The sequence below is a fragment of the Ziziphus jujuba genome, chromosome 11, assembly GCF_031755915.1.
Source record: "Ziziphus jujuba cultivar Dongzao chromosome 11, ASM3175591v1".
Taxonomy (NCBI): Eukaryota; Viridiplantae; Streptophyta; class Magnoliopsida; order Rosales; family Rhamnaceae; genus Ziziphus; species Ziziphus jujuba.
Window position 1 is genome coordinate 19,403,606 of NC_083389.1, and position 22,474 is coordinate 19,426,079.

The 22,474-nt window shown below is 30.7% G+C and overlaps 1 protein-coding gene across 2 annotated transcripts; it reads right to left on the reverse strand.

Moving 5' to 3' along the window:
• Positions 1–15,320: 15,320 nt before the first annotated feature.
• Positions 15,321–20,154, reverse strand: LOC107432927 (ABC transporter B family member 15-like). Of its 2 annotated transcripts, XM_025066480.3 has the most exons (7): positions 19,881–20,154; positions 19,727–19,781; positions 19,416–19,594; positions 18,648–19,105; positions 18,021–18,561; positions 16,891–17,796; positions 15,321–16,765 (listed from the first exon to the last, which is right to left on the reverse strand). In XM_025066480.3, the coding sequence occupies exons 1-7, from the start codon at positions 20,121–20,123 to the stop codon at positions 15,380–15,382; spliced, it is 3,768 nt and encodes a 1,255-aa protein (XP_024922248.3). In that variant the 5' UTR covers positions 20,124–20,154; the 3' UTR covers positions 15,321–15,379. The 2 variants fall into 2 exon arrangements, with proteins under 2 accessions (XP_024922248.3, XP_048320888.2); XM_048464931.2 differs by lacking the exons at positions 19,727–19,781; positions 19,881–20,154 and having other exon boundaries at positions 18,648–18,971; positions 19,416–19,571.
• Positions 20,155–22,474: the final 2,320 nt, after the last annotated feature.

Consider the following 22,474-nt stretch of genomic DNA (forward strand, 5'->3'; position numbering starts at 1 on the left):
TTGCTTGTGAATGTGGAGAGTGATAGCTCTCCCTGTAAAAAAGTTTCATGTATGAACAAATTGACAAGTGTGCTTTGTTATATTTCTGACAATAAATCAATATAAATGCCGGTTATTATTTTCAGCAATAAGTGACATTTATAACCACCCAAATTTTCAAATTTGTCACTTCTTAAATTATAAAAAAAAAAAAAAAAATCTTATGGTGCTTAGTTGTGTTAATTGGAATTTGTCATTTGTTATAAAAATTGGTGGGAATTTTTCTCAAATTTTAGCTTCTTTTAAAAGTTTTCAAACCTGGACTTTGAGTTCTTAACTTTTTTGTGAGCAATATTCGTTGTATTAGTTTTCTTGGGGTGTAAATTTTGGTTTCCAAAAAATTGTTAAGGGTAGCGTATTTTGTTAATTTTGAAGATTGTAAATTTTAGTGATAAATCATTTTCTTGGGAGTTAAGAAACCTTTTTAGTACTTCATTTGGGAAATTTAATTTGTATTGGATATTTGATAAATGGTATTTTGGTGATACAAGAATGAAAAATGGTTTTTAAGGAATTTGTTGTCTCAGAATTTAATTGTGTTTTTGGATGAAATATTTTTAAGAACTTTCAAGGTCATTTTTCACCTTTCCTTGTAAAATTTGTGGAATGACAAATCTACCCCAATACCATGTCTATATAAAACCCCACCTCCCTTATTTTATTAGTTTTCTCTTCATTTGCTCTTGCTTCCATCGAAAAACCGTCAAGGGGCTCCCAAGATTTCTTTCTGAAATCCTAAATAAGCAAGAGGAAACCTCATTGGACCGTACTACGGAAAATCCGATAACATCTCCCCTAAAGGTTGAATATATCCCAAAAATTTTCTGCACGAAACACACTTTTATACGGTATCACCTTATCCCTCCAACCTTACTATAAATAATTCCACAAAAGATAGCACTTCGATAACAAAATATCATTATATATTTATATACTAGAAATATTTTAATAAACAAAAATTACCTTTAAATATGCACGTCCACCCATACCACACACTTCGTGCCACACATTTCAAATACCTTTCAAATATCATTTTAAAAATATACCAATATGTAACATAGAAAGAAGGGTAACAAAACCACCACATTAACAATAATAATAGTAATCATTTTAATGATAATAATAGTATTAATATAACTTGCCCGAGAGCCACCATATAATCATACCTATTCGAAGGCTATCATACTTTTCCAAATTAAAGGCTATCACTTAACCACACCTGTCCAAAGATTATCTCATCTGCCCAAAGGCTACCACTTGCCCAGTGGCTATTACTTAACCATATCTGCCTGAGGACTACCACTTGTCTAAGGGCTATTATACCTTATTGGATAGCTATTGTTCTTACTTGTGGTCTGTGATACTTGCCTAAACATAATGTGTAATAATAATAATAATAATAATAGTATAGTAATAATAATAAATGATAGTAACAATAAAAGTTATAATTATATTAATAATACTAATAACGATAATAATAATGATAATGATAGCAATAATGAATAAATAAATAATAAAACATTAATAATCATAGTAACAATATTAATAACAATAATAAAAATTACAACAATTAATAATAGCGACTACAATAATAATTAACACTAACATCAGTGATAACTAATAATAATAATAATAATAATAATAAATAATGAAAATAACAATAAAAATAATCATGATAAATAATAATAACAAATACAATGATAATGATGATAATGATGATAATAACAATAATAATAATAAAATAATAATAATAATAATAATAACAATAGTAATAACAATTATAATAATCTCAATAATTAATAATAATAATAATAACTACGATAATAATTGACAGCAATTTTAATGATAAATACTACTGATAATAAAAATAGTAGCAACAACAATTATAATAATGATAATAATAGAATTAATAATAATAATCAATGAAAGTAACAATAAAAATAATCATAAAAAATAATAATAAAAAATATAATAATGATAATAAAAGCAATAATGATATTAATAATGGTGATGATAATAGTAATAATAATGAGAACAGTAATAATAATAATAATAACCGCTAATAATGATAATAATAATAATAAATAATAAATAATAAATATATAGAGAAATAATAACAACAGCATTAATAGCCATAATAAGATTAATAATCGTAATAACAATAAGGCATATAAAAATAATATTAGGAAATCAAATCATGAATAGATAAGGAGACATAAGATAAAACAACATTTCAAAATTCATAAACATATTACCAAATAAGTACACTCATATAGGAGGTACATATGATACCGTTTAATATGCTACACGATCCATAATATCAGTTATCGCCAACACTCTGCTACCAATACAGCCTAGGGTGGTTGCCCATATTGGTCGTTCGATCCCCTTGACTCGTAGACAATATAGTTACGAGGCTAGTTACTCATGGACTACATCAGATTGTTACTCTCGTATGGTGTAGTATACACAAACATAATATAGTACATATATATATATATATATATATATATATATATATATATATACACGTATATATGAAAAAGGTACTTGATGCACTATACTATATAATAGTGGTACTTGACTGTACCCAGTGTTCCAAGCACCATCTAGCGGGAAGGTTAAAAAAAGAACCTGCATCCGGTCACCTTGGCGTCCAATGGCGCTGATGCTATCAACAGTCATCCTGGCCATGGAGAAGGGGTGACTGATGCTCACTCTGCATTATACCTGCCTACCCTTAGGTCCATGGCATCTCACAAGTGAACCCTATATACTTGCGCACGAACAACAAATATAGTACAGAACACCAGTACATGTATACCAGTGGTGCCTGACAGTACCAACCTCCCAAGCACTGTCCAACGGGAAGATTAAAAAGAGAACCTGCATTCGGTCGCCTTGAGGTCCCAACGGCACCAATGCTATCAACAGTCATTCTGGCTATAGAGGGAGGGGGGGGGGGGTGATTGATTCTTACTGTGTATTATATCTGCCTACCCTCAAGTCCATGGCATACCACAGGACAACCTATATACTCTAATCATATATACAGTACAAAACACCAGTATTGTATGATGCATCTAAATCATAAATCATGTATCTTATAAATACCAAAGTTTAATAAAAAAAATAGCAAGTTTAGTACATCATTTAAACCCATAAAATTTCACCTTTACTTTCAATCCATCATTATAAATCCACCAATATAAATATGTTAATTTTTCAACACCATAAAATCAAATCCATAATTATTTAAATTCATAAATGCATATTTTTTAGCCCAATAATTTAATACCAATATTTTCATAAATTTCCTTGAAATTTATTTATACAAAATATTATTTAAAATCATATGAAAATTTATATATATTTAAATGCATAGAATAACAGTTTTTTTATTTAAACAACAATTCAACAACAAAAATTAACATTAATTTAACAAAATTTAAATCCACAATTTCTTAAAAATCAAAATATAGTTTTGATGCAACATATATTTTTAATTCATACAATTTTGACATCATAAATTCAAATAAAAATCTTATTAAATATCCAACACATAAAACATATTTTCCAAATATTTAATCAACACAAACTATACACATTTAGCAACCCAAATAATTTTGGAAGACCACTTACATATATATATATATATATATATACACACATATATACACATATACATACACATATACATATATATATATATATACACATACATATATATACACAAGTATGTATGTATGTGCATATACAAATATATTCTATATATATATATATACATATAGTTCTATACTCACACACACATGTTCATATACATATACATATTCTTTCAACAATTAAATAACTATATGCACATACTTTTACATTCACAAAATATATATGTATATCTATGAACCTAACACATATCAATAATATACACCCATATTTATACACACATATATATACGAAACATATATATTTACCAACATGAACATACATATGTGTATATAAACATGTATTAAACATGTATGTATACAATCTAACTCAATTTTCTTCAATTTTCACATTTAATATAATAATTTATTTAAAAATGACATCTTTTTAAATACACTACCATAATTCACAAATGAGGTACCAATGGAAAGCTAAGAGGATGTGCAACACGAAGCTAACCTTCATTGAGCTCAAAACTGTCAGAATTGGCCGGAAAGTTTTGACCAAACTTCCCCACTATGTATCTCACAAACAGCTTGGAAGTTGGACAAATGGAGGTTATTGTTTAGATTAGAGGGTCAAAAAAAAGGGGGAGGGACCTAGATCAAGGCCAAAAACCGCTCGTAAATCGGCCACCCTGAGTGACACCGACATCCAATGTTGGATGCCGATCTCGGCTTTTCAGCCATCCAAACAGCCAAAAATTTGATAGCCGAGGTCGTGCAACCATGGGTCACGACTCCGTCTGGCGCATGTGATAGTCCGACGGTAGGAAAGGGGCTTTTCAAAGGGGACCTGAGAGAGGAGAGAGAGGAAGAGAGAGAGAACGGAGAGTGAATTTGGCTGGCTCCCTCTTTTTCATGGGAAAGGGAGGAAGAAAAAGTAAAAGAAAAAGAAAAAGAAACATAAAAATATAATACTATAATATAATATTTTATTCATGTTGACACATGGCACTTTCTCGTCTTAACACGTGGCACCATTTTTCAACATGACACATAGCACATCCCAACTGATGACATAAGGCATAAATCAAGACTTCATTGAATGTTCCACTATTTGCTAAAATCAGTCCCGAAAAAATAGATATAACTTTACAGACCCGTAACTTTTCAACTGCAAGTCCAAATTAAGAGTACCGATAGTCTGTGGACTTGTATCGATGTGCACTTTCATACAACACATGGGTCAACAACAAAATTTATGTAAATAAAAAGTCAACTTTAGACTCATTGATCAGTCTGGATTGTATCTTGTTTTGATCATAACTTTTTATTCTTAACTCCGATTTTAGCATACTACCAATTTACGAACTTGTGTCAACGAGTACTTTGCCATGGTACTCGGTCAACACAAAATTCCACCCACACTTTAAAGTGAACCATGAAACTCATTTAGTCAATCTCAGTGAACATTGGTCAAACTTGGTTAAAATTTCAAGCTTGGGGCATTTTTTTGGGTCGGGATTTTACAAAAACACCCTCCAATACTTTCTTTCTTTTCCTTCTTCTTCCTTTCTTCTTCTTTTTTTTTTTTTTTTACTCTTCTTTTCTTATCCTCCCTCTTCAAACTGAGAACCCATCTACCCCACCTATTGATCTTGTTTCATTCTTTTTAGCTCAAAATTGAGATAATCTTTAGCAAGTATGGTTATGGTTTGATTTACACTAGTGTTGCATGCTTGAAAGCCTGCTCTTCTCTTCTTACTACTCGAAATTCTCTTTTGATGTTGTGTGTGAATTTTTGAGTTTATCTCTTAAAATTTTACTTAGATCTTGTTTTGTATTTTGGGTCATATTGATTCTAATGCTTAACTTTGAAGTGAGATGCATGTGATTTTTTGAGCTTGTAGATCCAGTGAGAATGGGAGCTCGAACAAAATCTATCTTCTTCTTCTTCTTTTTTTTTTTTTTTTTTTTTATCTTCTCATGGATTTAGAGTTTTGTTGTGTGTGATTATTGTTGGAATGTGGATATTTTCCTACATGTATTGATCCATGGGTTTTCAGAACAAAGTTAGTACTATCTCGGTATTTTTCAATACCAGTATGGATGCTTCCAAAATCTTCAAGTTTTTGTTAATTTTTCACTATGATCATATACTAATTTTTGTATATGTTTTGGGTTTTTGTTATGGAAGTATAGATCCTTGGTTGCATGTGATAATTCATAAGTTTTTTCTAACAAAATTTTTGCTGCTTTTTGGTCATTGACAAAACCAGAGGTCTCCAAAATTTTTGTCCTTCAGTTTTTTATTTTATTCCTTAAAAATGTTAGTTGGTTTTGTTCTATGTTTTAAACACGTCGAATTCCATTGTTTATTTTCATGTTGCATGTATTGAATTCTTGATTTTTATAAAATAAAATCACTTGGAATTTCTTTAAACCCATTAATACTTGGTTTTTACCTTGAATTTCTTTTGGTTTTCTTTAAAATCTAAGCTCATCCTTGTGCAAGGTTATGTGCACATGTGTTAAGTAAATGGATTGTTTTGCTTGCAGTCACTATTGAAATAAAAATAAAAATTTACTTTATTTTCTATACTCTTTAAAAACCTCAAATTTGGTTGCTTTTGTTTTTGAATAGTTTCTTTTGGCTCTTGGTTAAAGTTTGAATTGATTTCATGTGTTGCATGTTGGCATCTACTTAATTTTCAAGACAAAATGCTTGGACTTATTGCACTTGGCCAAATGGAGAGGTTGGCCCAAACCTTTGAATTGGTTTCCTTTTTCATTCTTGACTTTATTTACAATGAGATACATGTTTTGAGTTTCAATTTTTTTTTTTTTTTTTTTTGTCCTTGAGTTCGGAAAATTACTTATTGAAATTCATTGAGTTCTAAATCACTTTATTTGACCATTTGTTTGCTTTAAAAACTGATAAGCACTATTCTAAATTTTTCTAAGTTTTGTTCTAAATGCTGCTAAGTTTTGACTTGGAATTGAAATTGTTTCCGGTACTTGAGGCATGTTGGTTAAGTTGTGGAGAACCACGGGAATTTAGTTGATTTAGCTTGGTCTTTTATTGTTGAATGTTGGGATTGTAAGATTTGAATCAATGTAGTTTGGAATTGATGATAATGTGGTTGCTAATTGATGTTTGACCATGGTTTAAATCCTTACAGAGTTGGAGGCTTACTTTTTTTTATTAATTGCTTAACTTGGAAACCTTGATATAAGTAATTGAAAATGGTGATTGGGTTTATTCTTGATTTTATACTTGGATTATGGTTAGAATGGTTAGTAGTGGAATCAAGTTAAAGACTTTGAACCTAAAAGTTATCATTGTGATTTTTGAAATATTGACATCTTTAATTTGTGGAAATGAAGCTTTTGGACCTAAATTTAAGGCTTGGCCAAGAGGTTTGATCAATTAAAAAGTAAATGGTTTTCATGGTTTGTTTTGGAAAGAATTTGGTTTTGGTTCATGGCTTTGTTTTATTCATGCTGTAAAGGATTTGAATTTTGAGGTTAGGTTTAAGATTTCAAATTTATTGGAAGACTCTTAGTTAATTAAAATGTGTTTGAAATAATTAAGTTAAGTTTAAATTATCTTTATTTTTGGAAGACTTTTGGGAATTAAATTATTTTAATTTTGGATATATGGATTTGGATTTACATAAAATTAATGACAATTGGACTAGTACTCTAATTCAATTATGGAACTTATAAATTTATTTTGGACTTAAATATTTTTCTTGAAAGTTAAGATTTGTTAGTTAAGTTATAAGTTAATTGATTTTATTATATGGATTGCTGGATATCGTGGTTTGGTCTGAATAATTTGGAACTAGTTTTTGTTGGATACTAACTGGTTAGTTGGTGGTGGTGATTGTTTGATGTTGGCTATAAGATACCAAACTTGATAATTTGGAAATTTTGATAGAAAGAGAATCTATAGTGAGAGTGGTTAATTATGATTTATCGATTGATATCTGATATTTAGACTTAGTCTAATCAACACAAGGATTAGAGATATGATTGTTCTATGGTCCCCAATTGATCACTGAGGAGACAAGAAGGACTATTCTGTAGCCTCAGTGTTAGTTACCTACAGAAGATAGACAAGGCTAACATCTGGACTTGTTTGGTTAGTAAAACCGGAGTCAAGTTTATGGATATAGTTATGGATATGTGATGATGATGAGTTGGATTATGGATATGATTATAGTTGTTACCTACTTTGATGTGTTTTCTATACGTGTAGTGGCATAAGGTTTTCCTAATATGCACTGATTTGTTCTTGACATGTGTTAGTTAAATGATTCACAAATGAACAGCATACAGTAATTAGGATTAATAATGTCTTATTGGAATCTTGGATCCTCTCCCATGTGCATAAAGTAGAAGTAGACAAGGGAAGAGAAAAACGAGAAAGAATGTTCTTGGTTAGTGGTAGTGAGGGGTGATTAACGCGACGATGCTAAGAGTCCTTAGAATTTTTGGGCGATGTAGTGGAGGAAAAAGCAGTGATGGGATTGGATATTGGCCATTCATACAAATGTCCTCTATTCCAACCGCGTACCAAAGATGCCCTCCGTGTTCTGATCCTTCACAAGAAAAGAGTCAAAGGAAAAATTCAATGGATGTATTATTTGTGAACAAAATTGTGAGACAGAAAATAGATTTTTCATATTATATGGTGCAGTCAAGAGATTATTAAGCAGAAAGTTCTTGTTATGTGAAGCAAGCTTACTCTTACAATTGCCAATAACTATATCACCGTTACTACCATATTCGAATATATTGCCAGATTCTGACGATCAGAAGTGATATGATGAGAGGCATTGAATCAACCACTCATGAGTTGGTGGAGCCACCTGATTCATTAGACATATAATTGGCTTGAGGGTAGCAGGACTCATGGACAACATGAGATGGAGAAGGTTTGGATCGACAAACTTCAGCATTATGGCTCACTTTATCGCATATATTTCTAAATAATCTGCTAATTATTTACTTGTTTTTTTCTAAGTGTAAAATTAATATATTAATAATTTTTTGTTTCTAAATAATTTCTTCATTAATTATTTTTATATTTCTAACTGTGATAATTTTTTATTATATAGCTAATTAATTTATTTTTAATACATAGGTATTTATTTTCAAAAAAACCTTATGGTTTTTGAAACTAAAGCGTCGCCTAACTCTATGGACATAAAAAATTATTTTTGATTTAAAGATGGCTGCATTTAAGATTTTAAAATGTAAATTAAATTTGTTAAAATTTCTACAAAATTTACTAACTAATTAGTTATACATTTCTAAATATATAAAGAACTACTAATTATTTTTATATTCCTAAATAATTTATTTACTGTTGGCATTTATATTTATAAAAATTGAGTATAATTAGAAAATAATTATTTTGATAATTAGTTAAATTCTTATTTTGATATTTCTAAATAATTTACTAATTATTTATTTGTATATTTCTAAGTGTAAAATTAATTCATTAACTATTTTTTTTGTTTCTAAATAATTTCTTAATCAATTATTTTGACATTTATAGTTGTGATAATTTTTATTTTATAGCAAATTAAGACAAAGTTAGGCTTTTATATAGGAACCAAGTTTTTAGGAACTCAAGCATAGTCTAATTAATCATAACTGACGCTTTTGGCCACTAAAGCGTCGCCCAACTATATAAAGGACTCAAAAATAAATATTTTTTTCCATTTATATTTTTTGAAAGGAAAAAAATAGTAAATGAATATAATACAATGGAGGATGCTTTCTTGAAGAAAAGTGTTGCTCTATAATTTATTTATTTATCTTCATCAATATAATTGAATAGTTAGATTATTTACATAAAATAATATTTAAAATATGTAATAAAAATTAAATAATTAAATTCTTAACATGAAAAATAGGACCACGCTTTCCTGTTTAAAACGTAGCTCGTGGTTTGCAAACTTAGGAGACGCTTTAAGTGCCATTTATTGCATTACTTATAGAGACATGCGCATTCGTCTTAAAAGTTTCGTCTGATATGTTGTACACTTAAAAATGCACGATGCCATAAGATGGGGTCGTTTATGTTGTTATTTACCGACGCTTATCCAATAAAAGCATCAGTGAATATTAGTATTATACTCGATGTTTGTCCCAATGTCGTGGTTTTCTTTTGAAAGATGCATAGTTTGTGTATCATTGTCTATTAAGTGTCGTTTCTTTACTATTTTTGCGTAGTGTATCCTACTTAATTTTTGGACCAGTGTAAACCTATTAAACATGTTTGATGTTTTCAACCTAGTCTCTTTTGGCCTTGTCTTAATTAGAAGTATAATGTCTATGATCACCACTTTAGTTACTTTTCCATTGCTAGTTAATATCAACTATACCAATTTCATTAGCCTAACATAATATTATATGATTCTACTTCAACTCTGGAACGCCCATGCTGGTTGCCATTTTTTTATTTATTTGTTTGTGGTTTTCAGACGTTTTAATATTCCTTTTTAATAGCTAGTCTGTAATACTCTAATATTGATATGTTATTTAGGTTTTGATTAAATGATGTATTTGAACGCGTGTCTTGTACACAGGCTTTCATGTGTATTTTGTGATGATAGGGTTCATAAACTGTTATATATACGGTGGCTTTTATTGAATGAAATATAAATCTTTTCCTTCACACCATGTGCATCTATACGGTATCAGAGCTATAGTTCTAACACGAGTGCTTTTTTTAATTTTTTTTTAATTCTATTCTTCTATTCAATGATACTACCACCACTTGTGTGTCCTTCATCTGGTGAGACCATCACCTTTGCCAATGAGATCACCTTCAACAATCGAAATCCCATTATTATCAATGCTTTTGCACAAGTGCGTCTTAAATTAACCTTCTTGATTATAAGGCCCAAGGTGCTTGTACAATTCTTGATTATCTTCTCGATGTCATAATGAGTTAGCCCTTCTTCATCAACCAATCGACGATGATGAGTGAACTTTATATATTGTCAATGGTTTATCCCCTGATATGAAGGATATATATTTGTGATACATATTATAGACACAGTTTCTTCAAACCACAATTTCATGGAACGTATTAGTGGATGGTAATTTATTACCATTGCCACTCAATGGTTCAAATAAAGCTCCAATAGCATATTGGAGTTTGGTGTGGTTTTAGATTCACTTGGCTAAGAGTGTTGTACACAAGGTTTTAGTCTTGTGCACAACCTTTAATCTGATTTTTAGTTTAGTGTTTAGGTGATTTTCGTGTTTGTTTTTGGTATGGTAATATTGAGATTTGTTAGCGTTTTTGTTTGGAAGGAAGAAAAAGAAGATGAAGAAGAAGAGAAGATGTTAGGGTTAACCACACACACTAGACAACTCAAAATGATTTGTTTTTCATTTCGTTATTGTATTACATTGGTACAAAACTTGGTTCACATATGTGAAGTGTGTGTGAGACCAAATAAAGTCTTTAAAGTTCAAAAAATATAAAATTTTCACCCAATAATCTGATAACAAAATATTTAAATATCAGCTGTACATGTAAGTGTACCAAGATGGTAAAGGTTCTCAAGATTTTAAATTTCAAAGACTGTCTCCTTCCTAATTTGGTAAAGCTCCTTTGACATAATGGAGGGTTGAGATATCTTCATCCAAAATGCTTGAATTTTATGGCATGTTGAAATATTGAGGATGAAATCAAGAGAAGATCAGGTCCAAAGGAATTGGGTAGAGCCTCTAATTCATCTCAAATCCATGAGCCATATTATTAAAAATCTCAGCAGTTATGCCAACTTACAACTTGCATATCTTGGGCTTTTCAAGTCTTTTTTGAGCTATTCTTTTTCTATATTTTCCTTCACAAGTCTATTACAACATATCAAAAATTTATAATCTGGTTCAAACAGCACAGAACACACCAGTCCCTACAATAGACCTATGTTGTTAGAAACACAATTTGCAGCATATAGCCATTTCAAAAGTAAATAGCAATACCCAACAAAAAAGGACAATTCCTACGATAGATACAACAATACTTATGCAATCCAAAGAGATTAAAAAGATCATAAAATATAGATATAAATATTGCTTTAAGACATTCAACAAAACATTTCTTGTGAAGAAAGAAAAAAAGGTGTAAACCTTGGTGGACTTTGGCTTATACAAGGTGGCAAGATTATCACCTTTTCAATAAGCACTTAATTAGCTAAAATAAAAGCACTTAATTAGCTAAAAATAATTCTTACTTCTTTAATGTAATTAGGGGTGTAAATGAGCCGAACTAAGCCAAGTATTACAATTTTCTCAAGCTTAGTTTGCTATTTCTTGGAGTAATCAAGTTCATCTCATGCTCGTCAAATTTTGAAATTCGTTGCTCAAGATTAACTCGAATAATTTATAAAAGGCTCGAGCTAAGCTTAACTAGATTTATTTTAAGAGAGGAGCTTAAAAAAATTTGAATATTCAGTTTATTAATTTTTTTCATCATTAAATTATCAATACATTCCATTTGTTTTAATAAATTTATTTTATAAATTAAATATTTATTATATTATTTATATATTTTAAGCATATTACATTATTAAATTAATATTATAAGTATTCTATACGGTTAATTTATTAGTATAATATAGAAGTATAAAGTTGAGCTATTCATGAGCTATATTCAAGATCGGCTTGCATATTATTCAAGCTTTATTTTTTTATTCAAAATTGGTTCATAGTTTTTACAAACCAAGTTTGAGCAATCTAAATTCAAATTAATCACAAACCAATCTCCAACCATTCAAATCTATTTACAGCTCTATTTGTAGTGCGTATTATCAAGTATAAAGTGATAAGCCCATGGAAGATTTAAAATCAAGATATACCAAAATTAATCAAACATCAAGAATGACGTAAAATCAGATAACCCATAAACCTTTATTCTATCAATCAAGTGCACGTATTGACACAAAAATGGGTGCAGTAGCTAAAAGGATATTACAAGTTAAGTGTTGGAAGAGGAAAAGTGCCTAATTTGAGATTCACATCAAGATGTGATTATTATATAGAGATTAAAATATATGAGGGACTAAGATTGATCAATAATATTTGTGCGAAGCTCCTCTGGCCTTATTGCCTTTGAGAAGAGTTGCAATGTTGGATCGGATATACTATATGTCTATACATCATAACTAAGGTTCAAAAAATCATTATCGTTGGAAATATCGAGAGTTTAAAATACAAAAATTTCTATAAAAATATCAGAAAATATCAAATATCGATAAAAAGTTATAAAAAATGATGGAAATTTTTTTTGAAAAATGGAAATTTGTATTAAAACTTTAGAATTAGCTTATTTAATCCATTATTTATCAAATTGATTATAAAACTTGCTAAAATATTGAATGGATACTATATTCTTCTTAGTGAATTGATTTATAATAAGCATTAATGACCATAGATGAATTATTATTGATAAAAATATATAAAAAAATACATATATAATAAAATTATTTATCAACTAAAATATATATAACAATTATTACAATTACGTTGTAGTTCATAAATATCATCTTAATATAACATAAAACTTCTGGATGGTAGAAAATTATCGATTTCCTCATTATTTTGATTTTGAGATATGAAATATGAGAAGTAGTTATGAAAAGATGTATTTCTCTGATAATTTTGCATATAATTATTAATATGCCAACCACATGGATCTGGCATTATTGGTTTACTATGTGCATATTTACTACTTTTTGATGGTTGAGTTTGAGATGGTATCTATGAGTTGCTATTTGATGACATTCCATAAATATTTATTGAATAAGGGTTATGAAAATGACTTCCAACCTTCATAGATCCAAAATTCATAGAAATCGAATCTTCTTGTCGTGATATCTTCATTATAGATTTCTCTTTACATATATATTTTTTTCCAACAGCACCAAATCCTTGACTTGCATCTCTACTTCCATGATCTTCATCTTATGTTACATGTGTGTAATATTGTTCACCAGCAAATGGGCTTAATCCAGCTTCTTGACTTGGTAATTCCCTTTAGCCACTACCTCTTCTAACTTCTAATTTAGATAATTTATTGAAGTTGTTTTCATCATCACTGGAGCTAGAGTGCCTATTAAGAGTCTCAAATTGTGAATGTGTACCACTTGATGGAGCTGAAGTACTAATAGTTCTAGTTTGCTCTCTCATAAGCTTTTGAAATGAATCACCACTACTAGAGTTTACTTCTTTAGCAATAACTTTTTGAACATTTATTCTCTCTTTTTCAGTTTGTTGAACAATTTTTGGATCATGATTCCCTTCATGATCATCTAAATGAATATCTCTAATCTGTTGATACATTTGGTTGCCCTTTTCATCATCATCTTCCATTATAGTTTCAAATATTATTGTTGGATCAAAGTCTTGATGATTTTCTTCTTCAGCTTCCATATCCCTCAACTTGAGTTTCATATTATAATAACAATATACTAGTTTTGCTTATATCACTAAATGTTTAAAAAGCAATTAAAGGATAAAAAAAATTATCAATGAAGTTAATTTGATAAATTTTTTTTACTAAATATTAATAATATTTATGATTTTTTTTAAAAAAAAATAAAAAATTTCATAGATATTTTCGAAATTTCAATAGAAATTTCAGAAATTCCCATGGAAATTATAGATTTTTTAATTAAATCGTTAAGGATTTGATGTGGATATTCTACAGAAATTTCCATGAAAATTTTTGTGAAATTTCAGAAATTTCAATGGATATTATGGAATTTTATCCATTTTCATTTCGAATCTAAAATTTATTTCGACCCCTTCAAAAAATAACAATATCGAAAAAATTTCGAATAAATATCGGATATTTTAAATCTTTATCCTAACTTGCTTTGATCTTTAAATCTTCCTTTTCCCCACCCAACCATGGCCTTCACTTTGAAGACCAATTAAAGTTCATATACTTGATAAGATTCGTCAACATCATTTATAACTTTGATGGCTATTGGGTATAAAACTTCAAATTTGATTTGCATTGATCTCAATCCACTTAGAATGCTACAAATACCAAGTTTATTTACCAAGTTGAATAATAAAAAATAGGTAAACAACTTAGGTTTAGTTTAGTATTATTGTTACTTCTAAGAAAATGAACTTTAGTTATACTACAAAAAAATAAAAAATAAAAAAAATAAAAAAATTTTAATGTTTGGTAAATTATTATTTTATAATTGTGTATGACTCAAAGTCAATATATAAGTGTTAGGTAAATAATATTGTTTAATTGCTATTATTGTACATAATAACCATTTTTTATTATCATTTATTTACGTATAGTATTATTTTTATATTATTATATGTACATACATTACTAAATAGAATATGTTGATCAAAAAAGAAAAAAATCATAATTAAATGAAAAATTTAAAAAAAATAAAATAGAAAAAAGTTGTCATACCTATTAGATCCGTCAATGGTTAACAAAAAAAGCAGAAAATTATTTTTTTAACAAAAATTCATCTCCATTGGCAAATCCAATAAAAAAAAAATCATAATATTGTTTAGTAAAATACTAACAAATCTAGCATAAGAATAATATTAATATTTTAATGAGGGCTAAAATTGGTAATTTGATTATAGACAATTAAAGAAGCTAAAATCAGAATTTAAAAAGTTCACTTTTATTCATTAATATGTGAACCTCCTTTGGATTTTTGCACACTCCATAAAGAGTAGTAAGCACCTTCGGAACCTTTGGCTATTAAAGCAGAATGTGTTCCCTTTTCGACAACCATTCCCTTTTCCAAAACCACAATCACATCACAATTCTTTATACTGGTCAATCTATGAGCCACCGCCACAATTGTCCTCCCCACCATAGCATTTTCCAAAGCACTTTGGACCATTTTTTCTGACTGACTATCAAGAGCACTAGTTGCCTCATCTAATAGCAGTATTGTTGGATTTCTCAGTATAGCTCTAGCTATTGCAATTCTTTGCTTTTGGCCTCCAGATAACTGTATTCCTTTATCCCCACAACAAGTTTCATAACCGTCTTTAAGGCCTGAGATAAAATCATTAGCATTTGCTACCTTAGCGGCCTCAATGATCTCTGTTTCAGTCATCTCTTTAGGTGCTCCATATACAATGTTTTCTCTAATTGTGCCTGCAAATAATGTTGGCTCTTGGTTAACAAATGCAATGTGTTTTCTCAATGATCTTAGATGGTAGGATCTTATATCTTGGCCGTCAATTTCCACCGAACCTTTTTGTGGGTCGTAGAATCTCTCTATTAGTCCAATGATTGTTGATTTCCCTGAACCACTTTGTCCTACTAAGGCTGTAGATTTTCCAGCTTCAATGTTGATTGAGAAGCCTTGGAAAATCATTAGGTCTGGCCTAGTTGGGTATGCAAAATGCACATCATGGAACTCTAAATGTCCATTTAATTGTTCAGGCTGATTACCTTGTGGGTTTTCAGGCTCAATTCCTGAGTCTCTGTCTAATACAACAAAGATGGAATTGACAGCATCAAAGCCTTTGGCTAGATCAAGGGTCGTACTTCCAGCGTCTGCTATGACATGTCCTGTTTGTATTATGACTACCATTGTCTGAAATAATTCTCTACCTATGAGGTAGCCATTGGAAAGAAGCCTGCCACCATACCAATAGTACATACACCAGGTGCAAATATTAAAGCTTTGAGAGAAGGCAAGCCCAAAACCAGCAAACCACGACTGTCGGATGCTCTCTTTATGTGGACCATCTTGTGCATCTTTGAGCATTTTCAATATTCGATCTTGAGAAGAGAAAGCAGTAATGGTTCGAAGATTGGAAACTGCTTCAGATGCAAGTTTGCACGTTTCATCTTGTGCTTTGATAGCTTTCTTGGACATGGTTTTCAATAGGATACTTCTGGTGTAAAAGCATGCAATAACCAAAGGTTGAGTGGCTATCATGATGATGGCAAGCCTCCATGCTATGAACAGGCCCAACGTCCATGCTATGATTACTGCTGCACAACTTTGTACAAGAAGTGAAATTCTATCACCCAATAAAGATCTCATCTGCAAGTAGCAAAATGTCATTTTATTTAGTTAGTCTATACAAGGTTTAAAAGTTCTATTTATTTTTTGATTTTCAAAGAAATTTAGCTAGATAAAAATAATAAGAAATATATGTATTTACATACTGCATTTGCATCTTTGGCAATTCTTGAGCAGATGATACCGGTGGAATTCTCTGTTCTATCAAACCAGCCAACCTCGAAAGTGAGTATCTTTGAAAGAATTCTTTCTCTAGTTCTTTTTGTCAAGTACTCCCCCATGTATGCAAAACTAAAATGCTGGATTAGTGGGAGCAGAAGCGCAAACACTGACAACCCAAGAAAGCACAATGCATAAATATTTGTCTTGTGCTTAATCTCTTCGTGATCAGTTAAGAAGAACACGAAAATCAAGAATCCCATAGTAAATGAAAACAGAGGCTGAATTGCACCATAAAAGATTGCACTCAAACACCCAATTGTCGCTTGCTTCCATTCTGGTGAATTCAAAGACAACAATCTCCAAAATGATGGTGGAGGCAACTTTGGATCTTTTATTGCGTCAAGTTTAGCAAGGGAAGCTTGGTAAGCAAGTATTGATGAGTTGTCAGAGCTTGACTGATTTGCCTTAGAAGAAGAACGAATCTTGGTTTTATTGAGGTCATTGTTTGATGCAGAGGAGGATGAATGAAATAAACATTCATTTGGAGTACTTTGGAGTTCATTCTCAGTTTTTTGATGGAAAAGTGAGTTGTAAAGGCCATTTTGTTCTCGTATCAATTCATTATGTGACCCGGTTTCCCTAACTTGACCATCTTTTATGACGGCAATAATGTCGGCATCTTTTATGGTGGACAAGCGGTGAGATATGATTATTGTTGTTCGACCTACTGCCACCTTGTCCAAGGCCACTTGGACAGCTCTTTCCGATTCATAGTCTAGTGCACTTGTAGCCTCGTCAAGAAGTAGGATTCGAGGTTTTCGTATAATTGATCGAGCAATTGCTATTCTTTGTTTTTGTCCCCCTGACAATTGAGCACCTCTCTCTCCAACCTGTTAATACACAGGTTTCATAAGCAAACCGTTTATGTTAGCATCTTTAAAGCTCTAACATTTAGTTTGGTACATATATAATGTAGAGTAAACAAAACTACTCTTTGAACAATTATGCGTTTTACATTATGTCTCCCAAACTATAAAGAGCTTAAGCTTCCTCATAATCAGTCTAATCATTTTGTCAAACATATCAAATTGCATAATTGAATAAGAAAACTCACCTGAGAATCATACCCTTGAGGCAATTCACAAATGAAATTATGAGCATTGGAAGCATTGGCAGCCTCAACAACAGCTTCCATCGAGGCATTCTCTTTGCCAAAAAGTATATTCTCCTTGATTGTGGTGGAGAGTAGTGAAGGTTCTTGACTCACCAGAGCCATTTGAGACCTTAACCACTTGAGTTGCAGTTTGTCAATGGCAACCCCATCCAGAACAATCTCTCCCTCTCTTGGATCATAAAACCTTTGAAGCAAAGATAAAACTGTGGATTTTCCACATCCACTAGGACCAACCAGAGCAATAGACTTTCCTGCTGGGATAGTCAAGCATAAATTATTGCACACAATACTTTCTGGTCTTGACGGGTATGCAAATTTTACATGCTTAAATTCTACAAAACCAGAAACATCTTCTAAGATTTTTCCTTCCAAGTTGTCTGAATCAATCTTCGGGACTCGTTTTATCATCTCGTTTATACGTTTTCCAGCAGAGCAAGCTTCTGCTATGTCTTTCAGAATGGATAAACCAAAACCCAGTTCCCTGTACGAGAGATTAAAATCTATCATTTATCAAAATAAACAAAAGAAAGGTATTTTTACAAACAGATAATAGGCATGGATTATCACATTGCACCATGGACAATGGAGCTTCCCACTGCAAAAATAGTTCCTCCTTGAACATGGTGGTGGATTACCAGCGTGCTTCCATAGTAAGCCATGGCAGACCAAATTGCAAAAACAGTACCTTTGCTTCCTATTGCCAAGCCCTTTACCACGCCCTGCCTTAACCCCAACTTGGTTGTCCCATTTAGAGCTTGAGAGAGTTCTTCCACAATTTTTTTCTCGCCACCAAAAGCATAAACAGTTCTAATGGAGGAAATTGCCTGCTGTACAATTGTCCCTGCTATGCTATTTTCTCCTCTGATCTTCTTTGCTAAACGCATTAGAGATCTTCCAGAAAACAAGACAGTAAATATGAGAAGAAAAGCCAAGGGGAGAGCCACTATTGCCAATCTCCATAACAGTATAAATGCAACCAAATAAAATCCTATGAAAGTGAACACTCTTCTCAAGAAGTTTGGAACCTGATAATATATAAAACATTTGATTATTGAAAACCGTAGTTCATGAACATATACATATATATATATATATAGATATATTATCTAAAATATTGATTATTTGGAATCCTTAATCCATGAATCTATGTTATACATATGTAATCACAAAATTTTTGCTATGATGGCTGATTTCGCCGATCTTACGTTGGATGTAAAAAGTCTGATTACATATATACATTTATTATCTAACAACGCTTTCGTGTAATTTGGACATGGGACGCGAATCATAGCAAAATTTTATTATGTAAAATTCTCTGGATGGCAAAATTATTACCTTTTCGCTGAGAACATCTTGAATTATGAGACTGTCATTAGAGATTGTGGTAATAACATCGGAAGTGGTTGATACATGCAAATCAAAGTATTCAACGTCCTGCCGCAGCACTGCTTTCAAATATTTGACTCTCATTCTTGCAGCTTGTCTCTCCCCTGTTCTTGTCCAACAATATCCTTCTAAATTTTCAAGATTCAAAAAAAAAAAAAAAACAAAAGGAAGGAAGGGAGAAGAATCAATCTAGATAACAAAAACGAAAGAAAAAAAACATAAGAAATAAAAAAATAATATATAGCAGGAAGAATATTCACCAAGAAAACAAGCAACCCATAACACACAAGCCAAGTGTAACATACCCATTGTACTCTGCCACCCAAAAAGGCCCACGTTAATCAATATGTTCAGATAAGAACTATGTTCCCAAAAGAACAAAATCTATATACATGTATATAGGTAAAGAAAGACCTTGTTGAGGTTACGGAGCATAGTTTTGGAACCCAAAGTAGGAGCATTGCCAATAGTGTTTAACATCCTGGAAGTATAAAACAATACCATTGCAGTTGAAATACCATCAGAAGCAGCTCCAATAAACCCTATAAACATCAGCATCATATCCACTTTGTTTGCATGCATGAAAATGGTTCTTATTGACCCATTTTCTATCTTCTCCTTTTTCTTCACCTCCTTTTGTTTCTCTGCTGGATCCATTTTCACAATCTTTTCCCTGAAAAGCCAAAAATGATACAGTTGCCTTAGGTTTTGGCTTCTAGTGAAGAAACACAAATATATGTATATATATATATATATATATATATTCACACATACATACATAATTGGAATTGGAACTGTAGTAGGAATGCATATACAGACTTGCCGTTGCGTCACATAATTAGCTTTTGGGCTAAAAGTTCTTACATGGATTATGAGTTGGACTCAACTTAATTTGAGCTTATGAAACTAGCGCATTGTAAAATTATATTTGATTGCTATTTATTGAATTGGGCATCTCTAATAACGGCCACTGAATCCCCCACTCATGTACGGAATATTTATACCATAGTACAATTTATATAGTGCTCTTGTTAGGTACAAAAAAAAAGAAAGTATATATATATATATATATAGTGCTCCACTATTATTTGCATAAACTCGTAATCTCTTTATTCTTTAATGTCAGTTTAAAGAATAATTTTTATGCATGATGGCAAATATTTTGACGCCAAAAGGAGCCATAGAAAAGACCATTTATCGAAATCCTGAAAAGTATACCAAGAATTAGAGTGTGTCAGGATTAGGGTGTATGCAGTGGAGGATGCACTAAGGACCAGTGGGGTGCCCTTCCACCCTCTCAAACTCTTCTCATTTTAAAAAACTACATATTGTATTTATTTTTCTGAAATGATTTTTTAATAACAATAGACAGTGTGTCTCCCTAAAATAAAAAATATTTTAAAAAAATAATTTCTATCAACCTAAATTTTCCTTTTTTTTTTTTTTTTAAATCTAGTTATTGGCCTCTAACATGTTGAATTTTCCCTTTTTTTTATTATCTAGTTTGACATAGAATTCTAGAAATGAATCATATATATATATATATATATATATATATATGTGCATTTTGATCATTCATATTTCAAATTTTAAATTCATTTACATGGAAATATTTTACATAATTATTAGTTTAATCTTAGTTTACGCTTCCTAACTTTAAAAGATATATTTGATTGCTCAATGGTGCCTCTTTTAAACAAAATTCCTAGATCTGTTACTAAGCAGTACGTTATGACCAGTTTACACGCACTCGAACTGGTCCTTTCCTAGACAATCTTCTAAATGCCAAGAGTGTTCTCTACAAAAATCAATCCCTGGTTGACAAAGAAATGGAGATTAATCTCCTTTTACCAAACAGACTAACCCTTAGTGCTCATAGGTTTGGCCAAGTGCTTGTATCTCTTTGAAACTACCATCAATTCAATGTTCAATCATTGGCGTAATTAAAAAATCCCCCTCTCCCATATTGTCATTAAAAAAATAAAAACTAAACTAACCTATATTGGCGTTTAACCTATATGTCTTGACATCATCATAACAGCTCACTTCAAACAAGAACGTACATGCCAGTCTTGCATAAATTTAATATATTATACGTATTAGATTTTTTAATATATATATATATATATATATATATATATAAGGACTACCTTTTTTTTTTCTTTTTTATTACATATGTGGCTATAATTTGTTTTGATCATTTACTTTTTCTTTGTTAAATGTGAGGTTAGGGTTTTTATATATGGAATTTGATAAAATTGATGAATAGTTTCCTATTTTATTTAGGAACATATTAACATAATAAATGTTAAAAATTATATGTTAGAAATATATTGTTTCCAACATAGTGGTTAGAGCACAGCCCGGCCAGTGGACGTTGGGTTCGAGTCTTTTTTTTTTTTTTTTTTTGGGGGGGGGGGGGGGGGAGAGGAGGGAATGGGAGGGGAGGCCTGGGGGCATAGCAAAAAAAAAAATAATAATAATAATATTTCATTTTTGGGTGGAAATCTTTTATCTCCATTATTCGATTGGTTATAAAATCCATCCTTGTCATTATTTGCTTGTTAATGCACATTGTATCAATTGTGAATAAGAATGAAAACACTAAAAATAAAACAAACGATTCTCATTCCTTATGTTTATTTAATAATTTTACATATTAATTTTTTGAATTTTTTTTTATTTTTTATATGTAGATCCTATTTTTAATATCAAGATTATCATATCTTTCAAGTAAGCGATGAATCATCTTCGAGGAAAACAATTTTGTATGTCATGTTGGGAAAGAGGCATTTTCTAGCTCTAGGTTTTATCAAATCCAAAATCCAAGGATTATCATCTGCAGTAATTGCCACTTGGCATTTGGGTGTCCCAAAGGAATTAAATTGGGTGTTCATTACATGTCCACATTTCAAACCTAAAAAATTAATAAAAATTGGATAGTGATTTGTGCCCGTCCATATATAATCAATATTCAGCTCCAATATATATATATATATATATATATA

Excerpts from the sequence above, each read along its gene's own strand:
- LOC107432927 (XM_025066480.3), bottom strand. The coding sequence starts at position 20,123 with ATGGATCCAGCAGAGAAACAAAAGGAGGTGAAGAAAAAGGAGAAGATA. Across the intron at positions 19,782-19,880 it reads TGCTCCGTAACCTCAACAAG|AGTACAATGGGTATGTTACA; the intron begins GTCTTTCTTTAC and ends TTTGGGTGGCAG. Across the intron at positions 19,106-19,415 it reads AAGATGTTCTCAGCGAAAAG|GTTCCAAACTTCTTGAGAAG; the intron begins GTAATAATTTTG and ends ATATATTATCAG.